At 39.2% G+C, this 17004-nt stretch overlaps 1 protein-coding gene across 4 annotated transcripts in view; it reads right to left on the bottom strand.

Annotated features, from left to right (window-relative positions):
- Positions 1–17004, bottom strand: part of PARVA (parvin alpha) — an 83787-nt gene that overhangs the window by 17640 nt on the left and 49143 nt on the right. For all 4 annotated transcript variants that reach the window (XM_073347629.1, XM_073347625.1, XM_073347627.1 and 1 more), the window contains 5 exons: positions 9339–9428; positions 9166–9236; positions 7898–8000; positions 5120–5260; positions 2987–3102 (listed from right to left, as the gene is read on the bottom strand). In XM_073347629.1, coding sequence (XP_073203730.1) covers positions 2987–3102; positions 5120–5260; positions 7898–8000; positions 9166–9236; positions 9339–9428 — 521 coding nt within the window. The remainder of the gene's footprint in view (positions 1–2986; positions 3103–5119; positions 5261–7897; positions 8001–9165; positions 9237–9338; positions 9429–17004) is intronic.

The following is a 17004-nucleotide window of genomic DNA, read 5'->3' as shown; positions in this document are numbered from 1 at the left end:
AAGTATGGAACCATTCTGCAACCTCAGAGAATGAATATATCTTTGGAAGTGCTCTTGGGTCCAAGTAATTCTGCCCCATAATCATTTGAATATTAGACAGAGTAAAGAAATGCAAAATTAAGGCATGATCCAGCTCTTCCTGAAGACTCCCACTCGCTTCAGTGGAAATTTAACAGTACTCTTACTGCATGTAAAAAAAAAAAAAAAAAAAAAAAGATACCCATACTGTCAATAGAAAAATCTAAAGGAGAGAAAGGAGAATAATATACAGAAATGAACCAGGGAAGATCCAAGTGCATCATTTTTCAAAAACCGGCTTATAACCTAGATTTTTAATTACTCTAATTGCCAACAGCTTTTGTGCAAAACAATGGCAGCAAATCTAGGTTAAAATTACTTTTTCATAAGCACTGTCCTGATTACCTATTGGGTTTTATCATGTTATTTATGTCAGAAACAAATTTGTGTTTTAGTAAACTATCCCCAGCCAACACTGCAACCTTCATATCTTGTGTGTATAAAACTGATAACAAAAACCTGAAACACATTCAGGTTTTTTTGGTTTTTTTATGTATTTTACTCCAATTCCCCCTTCCGCCTCCACTCACACACATTCCCTCTATCTTTATCAAATTGCAAACAGTGGCATTTAAAAAACAGGCCTCTTATAGCCTATTGAGCTTTCTTTGCCATGACCTTATTTTACAGAATATATCAGGGTTTGAAGCTACTGGGCTTTCTAATGTAAACAGTGAAAAAAGGCCGAAGGCTGCATTTATTGTTCCTTGAAACTTCCATTTCACTCAAATGGGCATTGCAGGTCCACAAGGTATTTAGAATCAGGCCCACTGTGTACAAAATAACCACACGGATAAAAAAACAAAGATGAACTATTCTAAAAATACTAGGCCAGATCCTAAGCTGCTGTAAATCGATGCAGCTGCATTGACTTCAGTGGAATTACATTGATTTATATCGGTTGAGGATCTGGCTCAGTGGGGCTAAATCTCTTCCTACACTGCACTGATTCTATCCCAGTGAAACTCCACTGGTTCCAGTGCACTTACCCCTGATTTACAGCGGTGTAGGAGAAGAGAAACATGTACATTGACCCAGTCCTGCTTGGTCCGTGCTGGAGCAAAACCTGGTTCTCATTCTGCCCCCTACTTACAATGCTTTTCAGGGTATGTCTCTAGTGCAGTCACAGGGTATGATTACAGCTTGTGTAGGCAAGCTATCTTTGAACTATCTGGGTCAGGTACCAAAGCAGTGAAGCCACAGTGGCACGTACTTCAGCACAAGCTAGCTCCCCGAGTAATTACCCAGGGTTCTATGCAGGCTTATACCTGAAGCCCCTGTTGCTTCTGCTGCTTGACTGCTCTGGGATCCAAGCTAGGTAGATTAAAGCTAGCATGCACACATACATGTATTAGGTTTGTTTTTCAAGAAACTCATCAATCAATTTCAAAAACATTTCCTGGAGTAAAGTTACGTTTATCTTTAACTGGACAACAACTTGAATGGACACATTGTCTGGGAGTCTGATTGGTGTTCGAAAATATTATGAATGCAACCAAAAGAGATGAAGTATTGCTACGAGACGTTTTGCATAAATGAGCTGTGATTACAGAAAAGACATACCCTTATACTCATGTAGCTCCACTGACTTGAGTAGAATTACTCCTGATTTACACCATTGTACTACATAAGAGGAGAATCAAGCCCATTGACTTCAATGGGAGTTTTGTCAGAATAAAGAAGAGCGCAAGATCTGGCTCCTTATGGATATATTTTTCACATTTTTTCCCTCTCCCCATTTGGCCCTTTTCCTAAGGATGACCTGATAGGTACATTCTTGGCTTTTTGGATGGTTGTTATTAGCACTTTGGGATAAACTGATCTTTTTTGATATTCGTATAACATCTAAATCAGGAAGGCAAAGTGTTTGATTGAAAGTAATTTCCCTTTGAAGACTTACACTCATCAGTGCAGTCTCACAATGGGTCACTTTGATCATATTTGGAGAAAGCCCACCAACTGTCATTTTAAAGCCAACGAGCAGGATTTCAGCCTTCAGCGATATATCTGCCAGAAGCTCCCCTTGAGCTTTCTTTACTAGTAAATTACCAAATTCAAAAACTTTTCTGACATGTGAATGGTGGAAATAAGAGCTGTTAATTTTTTAGATTTGCCTAATAGATCTTCAAGTCATGCATATTTGAAGAGAGCCTAAATAATGCCTCCTTGCAAAGAGATACTGCAAAAGAGCCCCAGGAAAACAACATAAACAAAAAAGGTAAAGGCTACTAAGCTGTGAAAAATAAAGGCAAAACTGATTTGTAGACAAGGGAAAGCAGATTAAATGGCAAGAAGCAGAACAAAATATAGCAAGCACAAATAGAATTGAGTTTAGTAGGAAAAAAATAAACAGAAAAACCTGGAAAGTTTAGGCAGATGGGGCTCTAATATGGAGTGTGATTGGCACAGAAAAATCCAATTGATGGTCTCTTTATGAAAGAGCCAAAACTTGTAATCAGACTAGATTAGTGTATATAAAGCTGAAAAAGAATATTTATTCACCTAACATGGATTTGGATTTAATAAATGGTGACAATTCATCACTCAGTGCAAGGGCTGATTTAAATATCTGCACTAGGAAGGGGCAGTGAGAAGACCGTCAGAAATGAGATAAATATTAACTCTAGAGATCATACTGCGTGATAAATAGACAGATACATTCCAACAATAATATTTAATACATCTTAATGTCATAGTCTGGCCACTTTGCAATCAAAATAAGATATTCTGAGGCATGGCTCAATCTGGGAAAACACTCGTTCTTTTGCCTTTTGCTTGAAGCATTGTCAGCCAGCAAAATACATGTGTGCACACACACATGCACTTGCATATACGTGTATTAGATTCATTCTTCAACAAACTCACCAATCAATTTCAAAATAATTTCCAGGAGCTATGTTTTTCTTACCTGGACAACAACAACCTGAATGGACACATGGTCTGGGAGTCTGATTGGTGCCCGAAAATATTGCGACAACGCAACCAAAAGACGAAGTATTGCTACAAGACTTTTTGCATGAACAGCTGAAATAGATATTAAAAACACAAGTTACATAAGGAAAAGTAACTAAGGCAAATATTTATTTTTGCTTGCAGGAACACCAAGGAATATGGGATACTTTTTCCCTTGGCATCTGGACTCACTGGAGGCTGCTATCAGGGTACCTTTTCTTCAACTGCCTTCCTGCTTTCCATAAATCAGCTGGTAGTAGAAATAAAGTGCAAAAAAAAAATAATAAAAAATTAGCTTTTGCAATATGTCTGGATGCCATTGGCCTGGGAAGGTGGAAATCTAAACCTGATCCAAAAGCCAGATTTTATGTACGGCTGCTTAAACAGCCATCTATGTTGGTCCTTTATCCTCTTTATTTCAATATGGATTAGATATTTTTGTATTCATAACATGCACTTTATTCATTTTTAAGTGTCACAATGTCTGCAGGATGATAAATGAGCCTATTTTGGCTGAAGCCTTGAGCAATAACTTACTAAACTCAGTGACTCAAACATTCCTCATGAACTTGTTATAGTGCTTCTTGTTATTTTAGCTTTTTCTCAGCAGGTTTCATATGGGTAGTTAACACTAGCAAGAATTACAAGATATCCAAGGACTTACTGTAGGTAAGCTGTAATCAAGTATCAACCCACTGACATCAAAGGGGAATCTATTTCTAACTTTAATACTTTCTTTCTTATTATTTTTGCTTGTGTCCAGATTTGCACTGCATTTTTAGGCTTCCTTAGGGCAACACTCTAAAATGATGGTTGACAGCTACAAAACAATGCTGCCTATTTTCCATACACAACTTAGTAGTTATTGGTCAGTTTATTACACAAGTAAAATGGTAAGAGAGTCAACGAAATGTTCTCCTCCGTCATTTCTAATCTAAGTCACAAACATGTGCCAGAGATTTCTCTGAAAAAACATCACATGATTTGGCACAGTTGGCAAACTTTGCTGGGGATACTACAGGTCAGGAATGAGGTGCTTTGGCAAAGCTGGATAAGGAAGACTGACCTGCACCTACTCGTACTACAATTGGCCTGAGCCACTGCTGTCAATCTCCTACTTTAGCACTAAAACTCACAAACACAGGTAACACATTAAAACAAAGACAAGTCAATCACAGGGCTGCCCTTCCCCCACCCCTTACCTCCTGCAGTATAGGAGCCAGGAGGGAATGGAAGAAAACTTTAGGGCAAAAAGTATGATAGGATGAGAGGGAGAGGCAGCTATGCTTAATGTTCACCCTGGCTCCTCACACCTACCTCTTCCCTCCATAGATTTATGCTGACAATGGGACTCTGGGGATGAAAGGGAACGTGGCTCAGGGTGGGGAAGAAAAATAGTGCTATAAACCTACTGGCCAAGATTTTTAAGAATGACCTTGTGATTCTGGGTGCCCACCTTGAGACACCTTAAAGGGGCCTGGTTTTCAAAAAGAGCTGAGCACCCACCTTCTGAAATAAAGGCCCCTTTAAAGGGTCCCAGGGTGGGCAAAATTATGACCACTGTGGGCCCCCTCCTGCATTGCTAGCTGTTAATATCGCTCTTTTTTTTAATACATTAAAGGCTAGGGAAATCCTAACCCCACTAACATCAACAGAAGTTTTGCAATTGACTTCAGTAGAGCCAAATTTCCACCCTAAAGATATTCAGTTGGCTTTGATTCAATCTAGCAAGCACATTACATGCACATAACATGCAAAAGGATATCTGAGTGCCTAAATACTACAGTTATGCATGCTGTAACACCTTTGCACACATACATATGGTAAATGCAGCTGCAAACATGTATGCAGGCACATTTCAGTGCACAGATGTCATGTTTTGAAAATCTGGTCCTGAAAGGTTGAGCATCAGCTGAGAATGAAGAGAGAAGTTGCTGCATTCACTCTCACCCTCCCCTTACTGTGCAGCTACTACCAGGAAGGGCAGGAATTGGTGGAATTACTATTCTATGTTCATGAATTGCACCTGGGAACTATAGTATCTATACTATCAACAAACGAGCATTCCATTGTGAAACATGCAACTCACAGTCAACAGTCCACTTGATACTCCTTGGAGGAAGTTTGAGGGTTTCATTGATCTTCTCAAGAACTGTCTGTAACTTCTGCTTCTGAGCAATTTCAGACTGTGTGACTTCAGCAACATTCAGTTTTTCACTCTCAAGTTTCTCTGAAGTGATAATGGAAGGAAAAAAAAAAAACAACAACCAGCCAGTCAACTCCTTAACCCTAGGTACCATGAGTAATATATGTGAAGACATTCTGTTACAATGGATTTTTGGAAGATATCAGGCATCATAGTTTTAAAATTAACCCTTGATTTCTCAGCCTGCTCAGCGAAGAATGCTCTTTTTCCCTTAAAGGGATTTCCAGTCTCATTTTGCAATCCTAACAATATCACCCACATTTTTCCCTTATTACCCCTAACCTTTTAGTCTAAAGTAGTGAAGGGTTAGATGCAACTCCTTCTAGAGCACATCTAAGGGGTCTAACATGCTGACGCTGCCTCCACAGCTCTACCACCAGGGATCTTCTGCACAGAAGTGAATTGAGCTACAGAGCAACAAGCCTGATAGAGACAAATATCATGCTTTAAAAGGTTTGATTCGTCCACTCCAGACCAACAGCTTCTCTCTCAGTGAATTACTGCCTTAAGCAACATGAATAAAGGCCAGGTGTGAACCAATGGAAGTGAGTCCATAAAGGGATTTGCAGCGGTTTAAGTAAATCAATTTTTAAAACTAGTTTTGGAAACTATTGCTAGTTGTGTATATAGACAAGGACTTTAATTAATTTAATTCACAGTAGGTCTGTGAAATGAGAAAATGGCACAAACATATTTTCAAGGTAGAGCAAAAAAGTGAAAAAAGCAAGTGTAGTGATGATTAAAGATATTTTATCAACCCAATTTTAACAAAATGTATTGGTTAATTTAAATAGTGTTCTTTCATCCATAATTTTGTGAAATTATCTAATAATTTGGATGTGCATAAGGTCTTAGATGACTGTATGATTTCCGTCCATAAATATAATTTCCAATCCTGGAATATCTGAATGCAAAATTTTTACTAGCAGAAATTTGTCAGAAGCATTTGTTATTTAAAAAAAGATAAATATTGCTATTAATAATATTTATCACTCCTATGCAGTAGTTCTTTTCATTTGCAAATTGCTTTATCAACATTAATTGATTAATTCTCACAACAGTCCTGTGAAGTAGGCAAGTATAAGTATCCACATTTTACAGTTTTAGAAACTAATACAGTGGAATTAAGTACAGAGAAGATAAGTGGCTTGCCCGAGAGCAAAAATTATAACCCAGGAGCTTCTGACTCCCAGTCATTGCTCTGAATGTTTCATCCTAAATGCTCACATTATATTATCAATGGAGACGTAATTTCAAAACAAACTTATTGAAGGTGCTTTCAATATTGATAGTAAGCAAAGGGAACAAATCCAATGGGCGCAACTGTCCTAATTCAGGAATAACTGTACTGATGTCAGTGGAATTGCACAGGTGTCAGTGAGACCAGAATCAGGCTCCATTATCATTATTAGCAAAGACAATGCTTGATAACTTTTTGTTAAACTGCCAGGCTCCTCCCAACCACTGATTAACACGTAAGGATAATTTAGCAATAAAACCTCCCTGATACCACCACCACCACAAATAAAACAGTTAATCATCCATCAGTTTAATTTCACAAAAGAAATAGTCAGCTTGTGAGTTTATCTTGCGTCAGTGGCAAATCTTGCAATGGGAGAAGAAATGGAGCCTAACAGCCCACTCCTGCAAGGATCCAAATGAAGTCAAAGGGCCTCTTGCATGAGCAGCAGGAAATCCGGGCCTTAAATCTTCAGGTCTGATCCAAAGCCTGTTAAGTTGGTGGAAGGATTGCTATCGACTTCAACAGGCTCTGGATCAGGCCCAAGTAAGTGAAATATTAATATCTACAGCAAATTAATTAGATTATGTCTGTTGTATGTTTTTGGGTTGCACAGAAGTCAGTGGGGCTCTGCCCACATGAATCCAATACAGGAACAGAGCTATATTAATTGAATCACAATGTGTTCAATTTCTTAATCATTCATAGAGGCACAATCTCTTTATGGACCTGATCTGCATGACCATTACTAGAACTGCTCATAGAATGTTTCAAGATTAGTTTCAGATACTGGATTTTACTGTAATCACCAAGAAAGTGGCTTCCAAGCCAACAGTTAAGTTACATGCCAGCTCTGCTTTCATAGTCTTTTCTTTCTCTCTTTTTCAGTTGAAGCTGTTTGCAGCCCACTGGGTATCATTACCTCGCTAACATTAAATCAGACCTCAAATCAGACAGAAACTTCAACTTTCCAGAGGGACTTTGAGATTTGAATAAACTAAACTATGGAACCAGCACAGATTAAAAACATCCACCATTGTAATGGAAATCCCCTCGCTTTCAGACTTGGTTTCCACTTGTCACATAGCTGAGTTTCTACAGCACACATGCAGAAAATACATTTAATTGGAGAGAGATTTACTGCCACGACTAGAACCCTGCCTCCAGCACCCCTGGTATGCATTATAATCTTTTTATCAACGACAGCGTAACACATAGTACAATGTAGTTGATAAAACTGCTTCCTTTATACTACAGGATACAGCCTATTGTTCAAGGGTCTTAGAACACTGCGCTATTTTTATATCATTTTAGTGCAACAAATGTAAAATGATACCAAGCCTCTTCTAACTAGGAATGAGTGGCCCACTTACTGAAAGTGCTCCAACAGAATGCATATATATACATATATAGTTTCTTACCAAATAATTTCTGTAATACTTGTCCATCATACATGTCTTCAGCAAGGTCTTTCACAATGATCCGTTCTCCTACCAGTACATCATTAATCCAGTCAATTAATACCTATAGGAGGAACACAAAATTTGTCAGGGTTATGCACTGTGTATTTACAACGTAAAACATATGTCGTTTTATACAACGATAGCAAACACTCAGCAAAGAGAGCACCAGTGCTAAAATGGCAAGTGGTGTGGCATTCCAAAAGGAACAAATGGGACAGACTCAGGCATAGAAGGGGATAAGAAATTTTTGCTGGTTACACCAATGGTGACTGAGTGCATGACACAGAGGAGATATCGATCTAACCTGTCTTGGAAGGAAGGATCAGGGTAGCATACAGCTCTGGATATGGGACTGATGCAAACCCTTTTAGGCCAATGCCTTTTCATTGATTTCAATGGGTTTTGTACCAGGCCCTTAGTGAGAGGACAAAGTTACTGAAGTCAGCCTCTAAAGAAGCTACCTACTGATGCTCCTGGTATAAGATAGAGAAAGGAGCTACAGAGGAAATCACAGTAGTCTTATGATTAGAGGGGGATTGGGATTCAGGACTCCTGGGTTCTATCCTAGACTCTGTCACTAGCTTTGTACTGTTGGGTAAATCACTTAACTACTTTGTACCTCATCTAAAAATTGATACTTTACCTACTTAGTTAGAACATGTGCTGTCACATTTTGAGTTTCAACCCAAACCAGCAGGAACTTGTGTCACCACCTCCCCTGTAACTCTGGGTGCCTTAAATGCTGTGTTGCTGTGGCTCACAGCACAGACACCAACAGCCAGCAGACAAGTGGGCTCCACTTCCCTGAGTGTCTGTGTACTGTGAAGTCCTGGTTTAGTGCTTTGACCTCAGCAACCTGCCTACAACAAAGCAGTCCCACCCTGGCTTCTAACAACCTCGGTTACTACTTGCAGGGTGGCTCCAACACACTCCCAGTCCCAAATTTCCCCAGAACTGCCTGCTTGGTCTCCTGCATTTGTCTACCGGCTGTGGGTGTCAGGGCTGTAAGCTACAGCAGCAAAGCATTTAAGCACCCAGAGATACAGGGCAGGAGGTGATACAAGCCCTCACTGGTCTGGATTGAACCCCAGAATATCACATGTGCGCTGTTAATTGCTCGTACAGTATTTTGAAGTGTTCAGATGAAAGAAGTCAGGTAAAAGGAAAAAGTAGTTTAGCTTTCTTTTTACAGTGAAATCTGAAAGCGTGTGCATGCTTTCCATTACCTTTATTAGCTCTTGTAATTTGGGGTCACTTCTTGAATTTGGATCAATCATTGTTCGGACTTCATTTTCCTCTATGAGTTTAAAAAAAAAAAGATATTACAAAAATTATACATTTATAACATTATAGTTTACATCAGGTGCTTATGTTAAGATGTAAAATTTTTGTGAATTACCCAGCATCATGTCCTCAGGGTCTAGTTCAAATGGAATTGGACTGAGAGGTAAATTAATGGCATTTATTCCTTCTTCCTGTAGTTCAGACACTAGAAAATGAAAAAGAAAGCGTGGTCAAATTTCAGTCCACTTTTACTTATTATTTCTCCCCTGTTAACAGCTACTTTAATTATATTCATTTATTTGTAAGAACATGAACCCATTGCCTAAGCCTCGGGGCAACAAAAATCAGAGGCACAATCCAACAAAACCTTACTCATATGAGTAGTTCTGACATGAGTAATTACACTGAGGTCAGTGTGACTACCAAGAAGAGTTTGCAGGATCAGGTTCACTCACAGTCTAGAGGTCCTGAATTCTACTCCCAGCCCTGCACTGGGTCTGTGGCCTTGGGCAAATAATTTCACCTCTCTGCCTCAACTTCCTGGGTACAATGGGGCTAATAATACTTACCTACTGACTTCACAGGGAGATTGTGAGCATGGATTTGAAAACATTTACAAAGTGCAAGTATTATTATTGCTCTATCATCTGGCAATGTTTTGGGGCCCTTTGGAGGAATGGTTCTATATGCACAGGATGATACTATTAAGGCCATAGCAATGACGACTGTTGCAATGCTTGTTACTCTAAAGCACACAAAAGCAACTCAGAAGAAACAAACATCTTTAATATTAAAATAGTAACTTTACTCCATACTCTTACCCTGCTTGTGTGTGTGTGTTATATTTTACACAAATATAGAGTGGCTCTGAGTGGCTATTTTAACAGTAAGATAATGCTGACAATAATAGTTCCTTGGATTATTGGATATTGTCTGAAACTGAAGGCTGAGAGCAATGGACCAATCTAATTTGTCATGTGACTCCAGTGAATTTAGAGGAATTGCACCGAGGCTGATTTTGACACAGCATGCACAATCTCAGTAATTGTTTACACATAAAGGGAATTGTTTTTTTAACTGCTCATGTCCCCCTAGAGACAATCACTATTGGTTTTATTATTCCATTTGATTTTTACGTTCTAAGGTCTTTATGGGCATAAAAACTTCAGTGAATAAAAGACTTCCACACAGAGACTTCTATGTACTGAAATCTTTATGCCCATGAAGGATTTCAGCACACAGGTTTCTAGGTAGAAAACTTTATTCACATACATTTTGATAAGGGAGTATAGTGAATAAAATCTGCTACAGCCAGCTGGCTCCTCTAATCCCTGGCTGCACCCTCCAGAGGAGCTGGTTGACTAGCAGGGTCAGACCAACCAACCAGCCCTACTTGGGCAGGACATACGAGAGGAAACAGCTAGTTTTTCTTCCTAGCAGGGGACAGACAGGGAAACAGTCAAGCAGTCCTCTCCCCATCAAGAGCCATTGGCAAAACTGGCTGATTCCTCATCCAGGAGATTGGGTACCCTAGTGCCATATGAGGCAGACTTTTTAACATCTATATGTCCAGTGTTGCACTGCAATATGGTATCAAAGTCTCAGGAAGGTAAGAGCAACCCCCACTCAAACAAACAAAAAACCCAGCTAATTTTAGTCATATGTCTAACCAATTTAATTATGAATAAAATCTGTATGTTTTGGTAATTAACTTCAATGAAGACAGGATTTCACTGATAGGCACTGATCCTGCATATGAAAGTGAGTAATCCCATTGAACTCAATGACACTATTCACATGCTAAAATTACTCAGATATGTTGTAAGTCTGCAATCTTGAGGCTATAGTGTATACCCGCTCATGAAATGTGACTCTTCTCTCACGTGTATTGGTTATACACAAGTGTAATTCCAATGACAATGAAGTATCAGAGGGGTAGCCATGTTACTCTGGATCTGAAAAAGCAGCAAAGAATCCTGTGGCACCTTATAGACTAACAGACATATTGGAGCATAAGCTTTCGTGGGTGAATACCCACTTTGTCGGAACGACAATTAAGTTACTCCTTATTTTGTGTGCGCGCACACACACAAATATATAATATTGAAATGACCATTCAAAAAAGTATATATCATGTCAGGTTGTGTGTGCTGAGAGCGAAATGTATTGCATAATATAGCAATGGGATTTCTAAGAATTTCCGTCATAGACCACTACTATATGTTTAGAAGTTTATAGCTCAACACAAGAATTCAATTTAGGTTATAGCTTTGCATACTACATAACGTTTCAGCAGAGTAGTCCATTTTAAAATCGTATTTTATTAATTTATGTGTTTTAATGAATTTATATAAAGAATCACTAAAATAGCTCTAGTACTTTAATAAAAACAGAGGTACACAGGTTTGAGGGAACTTTCGTGATTTAACAGTGACATTTCACAAATGAACAAGACATAAAATAGCCCAATGTCCTGTAGTATTGTGAGGAAGAAATTAAACCAGAGGAGACATTGGGGTTTAGAAATGAGATGCTGCTTATGAACAGTGAGGTTTTTGGGTTTTTTAAAGTATAAAGATTTTTATTACATTCTTAAATACACAGACCTGATTCTCTGACACAAAACAGTGGAGTTATGCCACCCTAGTGGTGCAACACTGCTCTAAAGCCACTGGATCTGACTACTGGAAAATTTCTGCACCCACTCCACCCAGTCCCATGGCAAAGCAGGCCTGGCTGAAGAAAAGAGGACATAGCTAAGGCACCCTGCGCTGCAGCAATCCCCAGCTGCCAGAATGGCCCATAGGGATCTTTGACAGTTGGGCTAAAGTAGAACATCCACCAGGCTCTGCTATTTTACATTGGAGACTGGCTGAGATCAGATCAGATCTGATCCAATTAGATCAGAATTAGGGCATGAGTGCAAAATGTACATCTACAACGCTGTCTCCTCTGTGGTGATTGCTGCCCAACTGCAGCCAAGGATCTAGGCAATCATGGGCTAATTCTCCTCTCAGTTACATTAATGTAAAATCAGGAGTAACTCTACTGACTGCAATGGATTTATGCCAGTTTTATGTTTGTGTAACTAGGAGGAGATTCAGTCTCTCTATTCACAAAGTTGCTTATATGGTTATTGTGCTGGGTGGAGGTCAGGGTTGAATTTACCCCTGCTGTGAGATCACTGAAGTCAGGGGAGTTACACTTGGCCCAGAGAAATCTCTTCTCATACTGACAGTTGCAATTCCCAGTTAAAACTCCTGCTGAGGAAGGGATAGTTTCCTCCTCAGACTTACGATTATCCCCCATCTGCCAAATTCATTGCTAGAGTAAGTAGCCATTGCTCTACAGGTATCAGTGGTCAATCAGTTGCCTCCAATTATGCCCACCATGATTTTGGCCCCAGAGCTGTGGAGCCCAAGGGCGTATATCAACAGCAGCCATAGCAGCTATTTACAGCTGGATAGAGTTCTTAACAGTTTAGAAAATCTAGCATTAGAAGGTCATAAACCTATGTTAACAAATCCACGTGAGTGCTATGAGCCAAATTTTACCTTTTGATGCATGTATCCAACTGCTATTGAAATCAGTGGAAGCTGATGAGCACATATGAAAGTTGAATACTCCCCGCACAGTTTAAATTGGCTTAATTCCTCTAATACATGCACCCTGTTGCTCCACACAACATTTATTAGACAGTTTCATTTGGAGTTTTATGTATTTATTTTCTCTGTCGAAAGCATTACACTGTTCTGTTTAGTATGAAGGGTTTTATGGCATTCAGACTTGAAGTAAAACTTCTCTTACAATATAATATAACTGAGCTCAGAAATGCGATGTCATCTGATATGCTCTCTGTGGTTTGATATACAATACATGCTACAAAAGAATCACACAAAAAATATGCCATAAGGTAGCATTAAAAGTGTTCTCCTCTGTATGCTGCAGCTCTTTCTTTCCACAGTGTTACTGATTCTGCACTTACAAAATTAAATCAAGTGTCACAAGAACAAAGGCTGGGTTCTGGGAGCGTGCCACTGACTTTGCTGGGAGTAGGTTTGGACTCTAATGTTTGAAGAGCTAATGTTGGAAGGGTTAGTACAACATTGCCAATCTCAAGTGTTCAAAATCATAGGTCAGGTCCCAAACAGTCATGAGGGTGGGGTTTTCTTGTTTTTGTTTTTTTAGATAAATAAATTTGGGGTTCTTTTTATTTCCTTTCCTAGGATTTGAGCTTTTAGTGTTCACATTTTCAAGCTTCCCTCTGTAATTATGAGGGCTAGAAATATACTTTTATTTCCTTGACGAAAGCTGAGATTCGGCTGCCTTTACATGATTCCAGGATCTGGAGCTTTACAAAAAAATACCCCAGTAGTAATCGTGGGAGTTGGCAACACTGTCAGAGTTCTTTCATACTCAGGATGGTCACGGGCCTCATATGCAGCATGCCTATCTCAAATTATTCTTGCTTGTTGTAGGACTAATTCAAAAACAGTTAGCTGCACAGTTGCCACTGCCAGACTCGGGGCTGCATACACACCCACATACCAAACACGTATGTACCAAATATACACCCTGTGCCCTAAGCTCCTTCCTTAAACTAGAGATGGCCAGAAAAGCAGTCAAGTCATTTCAGCTTTCCATGGGAAAGATCTAAATAAATCAAAATGAAAATGTTAGTTTCATTTCCACTGAAAATGTCATTTTGCTTTGGTTTTTGGAAATAAAAAACATTTTGTTTTCCATTTTTAGAGTTTCCTCCTTATCCCCTTTTCCTCTCTTTTTTTGTTGGGAAAAAAGTAAGAAAGTAGGAGAAAATGGGAGGGAATCCTATTTTCTCACTGTTTTCTGATTTTTTTTTCCAGTTGGAAAACAGTAAAAGTAAAAACATTGGTTTTCCCCCACTTTCTCATAGTTTCTCTTTTAAAAACCTTCTCCACTCTTAAATTAACAAAGGGAGAGAAGGGTGAGAAAACCACCCCCGGAAAATCCCCAAAGTTTGCAGGAAGAAGAAAAGGAGGACTTGTGGCACCTTAGAGACTAACCAATTTATTAGAGCATAAGCTTTCGTGAGCTACAGCAGCCAAAATTAGATGGCTCACTTTGCCCTCACATTCTCCCTGCTGATGTGCAGGTTTTCTGTGGAGCATCTATGGCCCTAGGGGTTCAATCCTGTAAACACCTGTGAATGGGAACAGCTTTGCTCATCTGAGCCATTCCATTGACTTCAAAGTCTTTGCTGGATCAGGCACTAAGAATGCAGTTTTAATGTTTTTTGTTGAAAACTAACAAGTGATAAACAGTCTGGGTCTGATCCTCATCTGGTGTAAATCAACATAGATCCACTGAAGAGTACACCATGAGAGTACACCGATTTACATCAGGTGAGGGCCTAGCCCGACAGAGGCCTAATTTTCCTCTCACATATTCTAGTTTTACTCTGATGTAATTCTACTGAAGAGCTACCCCGGACTTACACTGGTGTGAGAGAAGATCTAGACTCACTAGTGGGGTAGAAGAGAGAGAGATGGCATATTTTCAAAGTGCCAAAATGAATATTTACAAATGATACCATTTGTTCAAGCAAACTGGTATAACTTGTTTGTCGATCATTCAAAACATTACATCCTATCAGTACAGGGACCCGTTATCAACCCACACAGGGAAAAGAAAAGAACAATCTAAAATGTTAGCACCTAAATTTCTTGCATGGATAATTCACTTGATATATATTTTGGCAGCTCAACCTTAATTTGGAGACAAAAGAAACCCACACAAAAGACAGTATGTGTACAATGAAAGCGAATATGTAGATGTCTACAAGTTAGCGGAGTATGACATGGCATCCACCAGAAATTTGATATTCACAGCACAAAACAGCAGAAACATACACATAGGGCCTTTTTATATGGGGATCATTGTCAAAAGTGTTTTCAGAACATAAACCTTAAGTTGTAAATGTTACTCCCCATTCATTCTCAAAGACATAACAAATGAGGGAAGAAAAGCAGAGATATATTTGCAGTTGAAAATATTTTTCAGGAAATGATCTGCCCAGGAATATCATTCTCATTCCATTAACTGCTGACTCCAAGCCAACCATTTGTAAAAGTAAATATGCAAACTGGGCTACAACAACGTGTCTCACTTTAATGTTCCTGCATTAATAACCACTCTCTCTAAAAGGGTCCATTTTTTTTGGATGTTTAATTTCTCCATTAAACAAAACCTAGCAGAAAAGATGTGTGGGTGGTGGGGGAGGGAATCCTACAATTTAATTCTCTTGTATATAGTACAAATTAATCGAACTTTTCTTAGATGTCTAAAGCTATTCAGTGGTACTTAGATACTTTTTTTGCTGGTATCTGACTTCCCCCATGCAATAAATAGAAAAAACACAGATTACACATCATGAATAAGAGAATTTATGAAAGATCAAAGGACTCCTTACAAAACCACTTGTACTGCTCCTTAACCCCAAGACACTCAGCCCCACTAAACTTTGTATGCTTCCAAATTCCTGTTTGGGATAAAGGACCCTTCTCAGCATTCCCCTGTGATTTATAACAGGTAAGAAATGGTCCAGTGTCAATCTAATGTAGGTGCCAATGATTCCATTCATTCCTTTGGATTCTCTCAACACAGCTATTAAAACATGTCATCTCATGTACGGGTTTTCAATATGCTTGAAAAAACCATGAGGTGGGGTAGGGAAGACAGGTAGATAAGAATCCAAAATTACTTTTTTAATTCCCCCCACCCCAGAAGGACAAATAGTACCAATCAGAAATTTTATGACTTCTCCAAAACATACCATGACTAATAAAGTGTCTGGTCTAGATGGAAGCTCCTGGAAATAGCCTCAATTTTTAACGCCTTGTTGGCTCTTATGCAATTCAGCAGTGGCAGGGGACAGCGGTAAGTTATTATTTGGTCTGCAAGTGATACCACTGCACAAAAAATTAATATCATCATGGTGACAAACTTATTGCCAAGTCGGACTTATAGTTCTCACTATGCTGCATGCCAAATCCACTCAGAACTTCATGGTGACAGCAACGATAGAACTCAGATCCTCGCCCCAAAAGCACAGGCTTCTACCACTTGAGCTGAAAGAAAATCTCAGGTAGCCGCCTGCAGTATAGAGTCATAAACAAAGACAGGAGCAGTCCTGATTCCCAGCCAACAGAAGGCAGCCAGTTCATTACACTATTTGGTTTCCAAAAATTGAGTTAAGTTGGGGTGGGGGGTATTTTATGGGATTGATTTTCCCCTAATGTTCTGTGAATTACCAAGCAACTTATCCAACATCAACAAGAAGCGTTCATGCAGAAAAGACAAAACCAAAGATTTGTTCCGAGAAGTCTTTTCCAGTTCAAAAAGTTCTGTCTATTCCTCAGAGAAATCGCAAAAATAGTTCTCAGGAATGCAAGGGCACACATTTGTTCTACTAGTAGCGGGACAATGGTTTGCTGAATCTCTTGCTCATTTCTCCTTGTGGCCACCAGCCTTATTTTCTGAGGGAGAAAAGGTAATGCTAGCCCCACTGCATTCCCACGATCTGCCTCGCATTTTTTTTCAAGTGGATTTAGGGAAACGATTGCACATATGTTATATTCACAAGGGAACTAAAGTTCCTTTTCCAGGACAAATATGTAGTGTACGCACAAAACAGGACTGCAGTTCTGAAATTGCAGCTCCTGGAGCTGCTTCTATCATAATGGACAAACATCTGTTCGTCTTCAAGAAATGTCTTCTTCACAGAAGACCAGGAGTTATGT

Source organism: Lepidochelys kempii, chromosome 6 (assembly GCF_965140265.1).
Source record: "Lepidochelys kempii isolate rLepKem1 chromosome 6, rLepKem1.hap2, whole genome shotgun sequence".
Classification (NCBI taxonomy): domain Eukaryota; kingdom Metazoa; phylum Chordata; order Testudines; family Cheloniidae; genus Lepidochelys; species Lepidochelys kempii.
The sequence above is the reverse complement of the archived record's forward strand: the minus strand, read 5'-3'. Positions and strand labels throughout refer to the sequence as shown.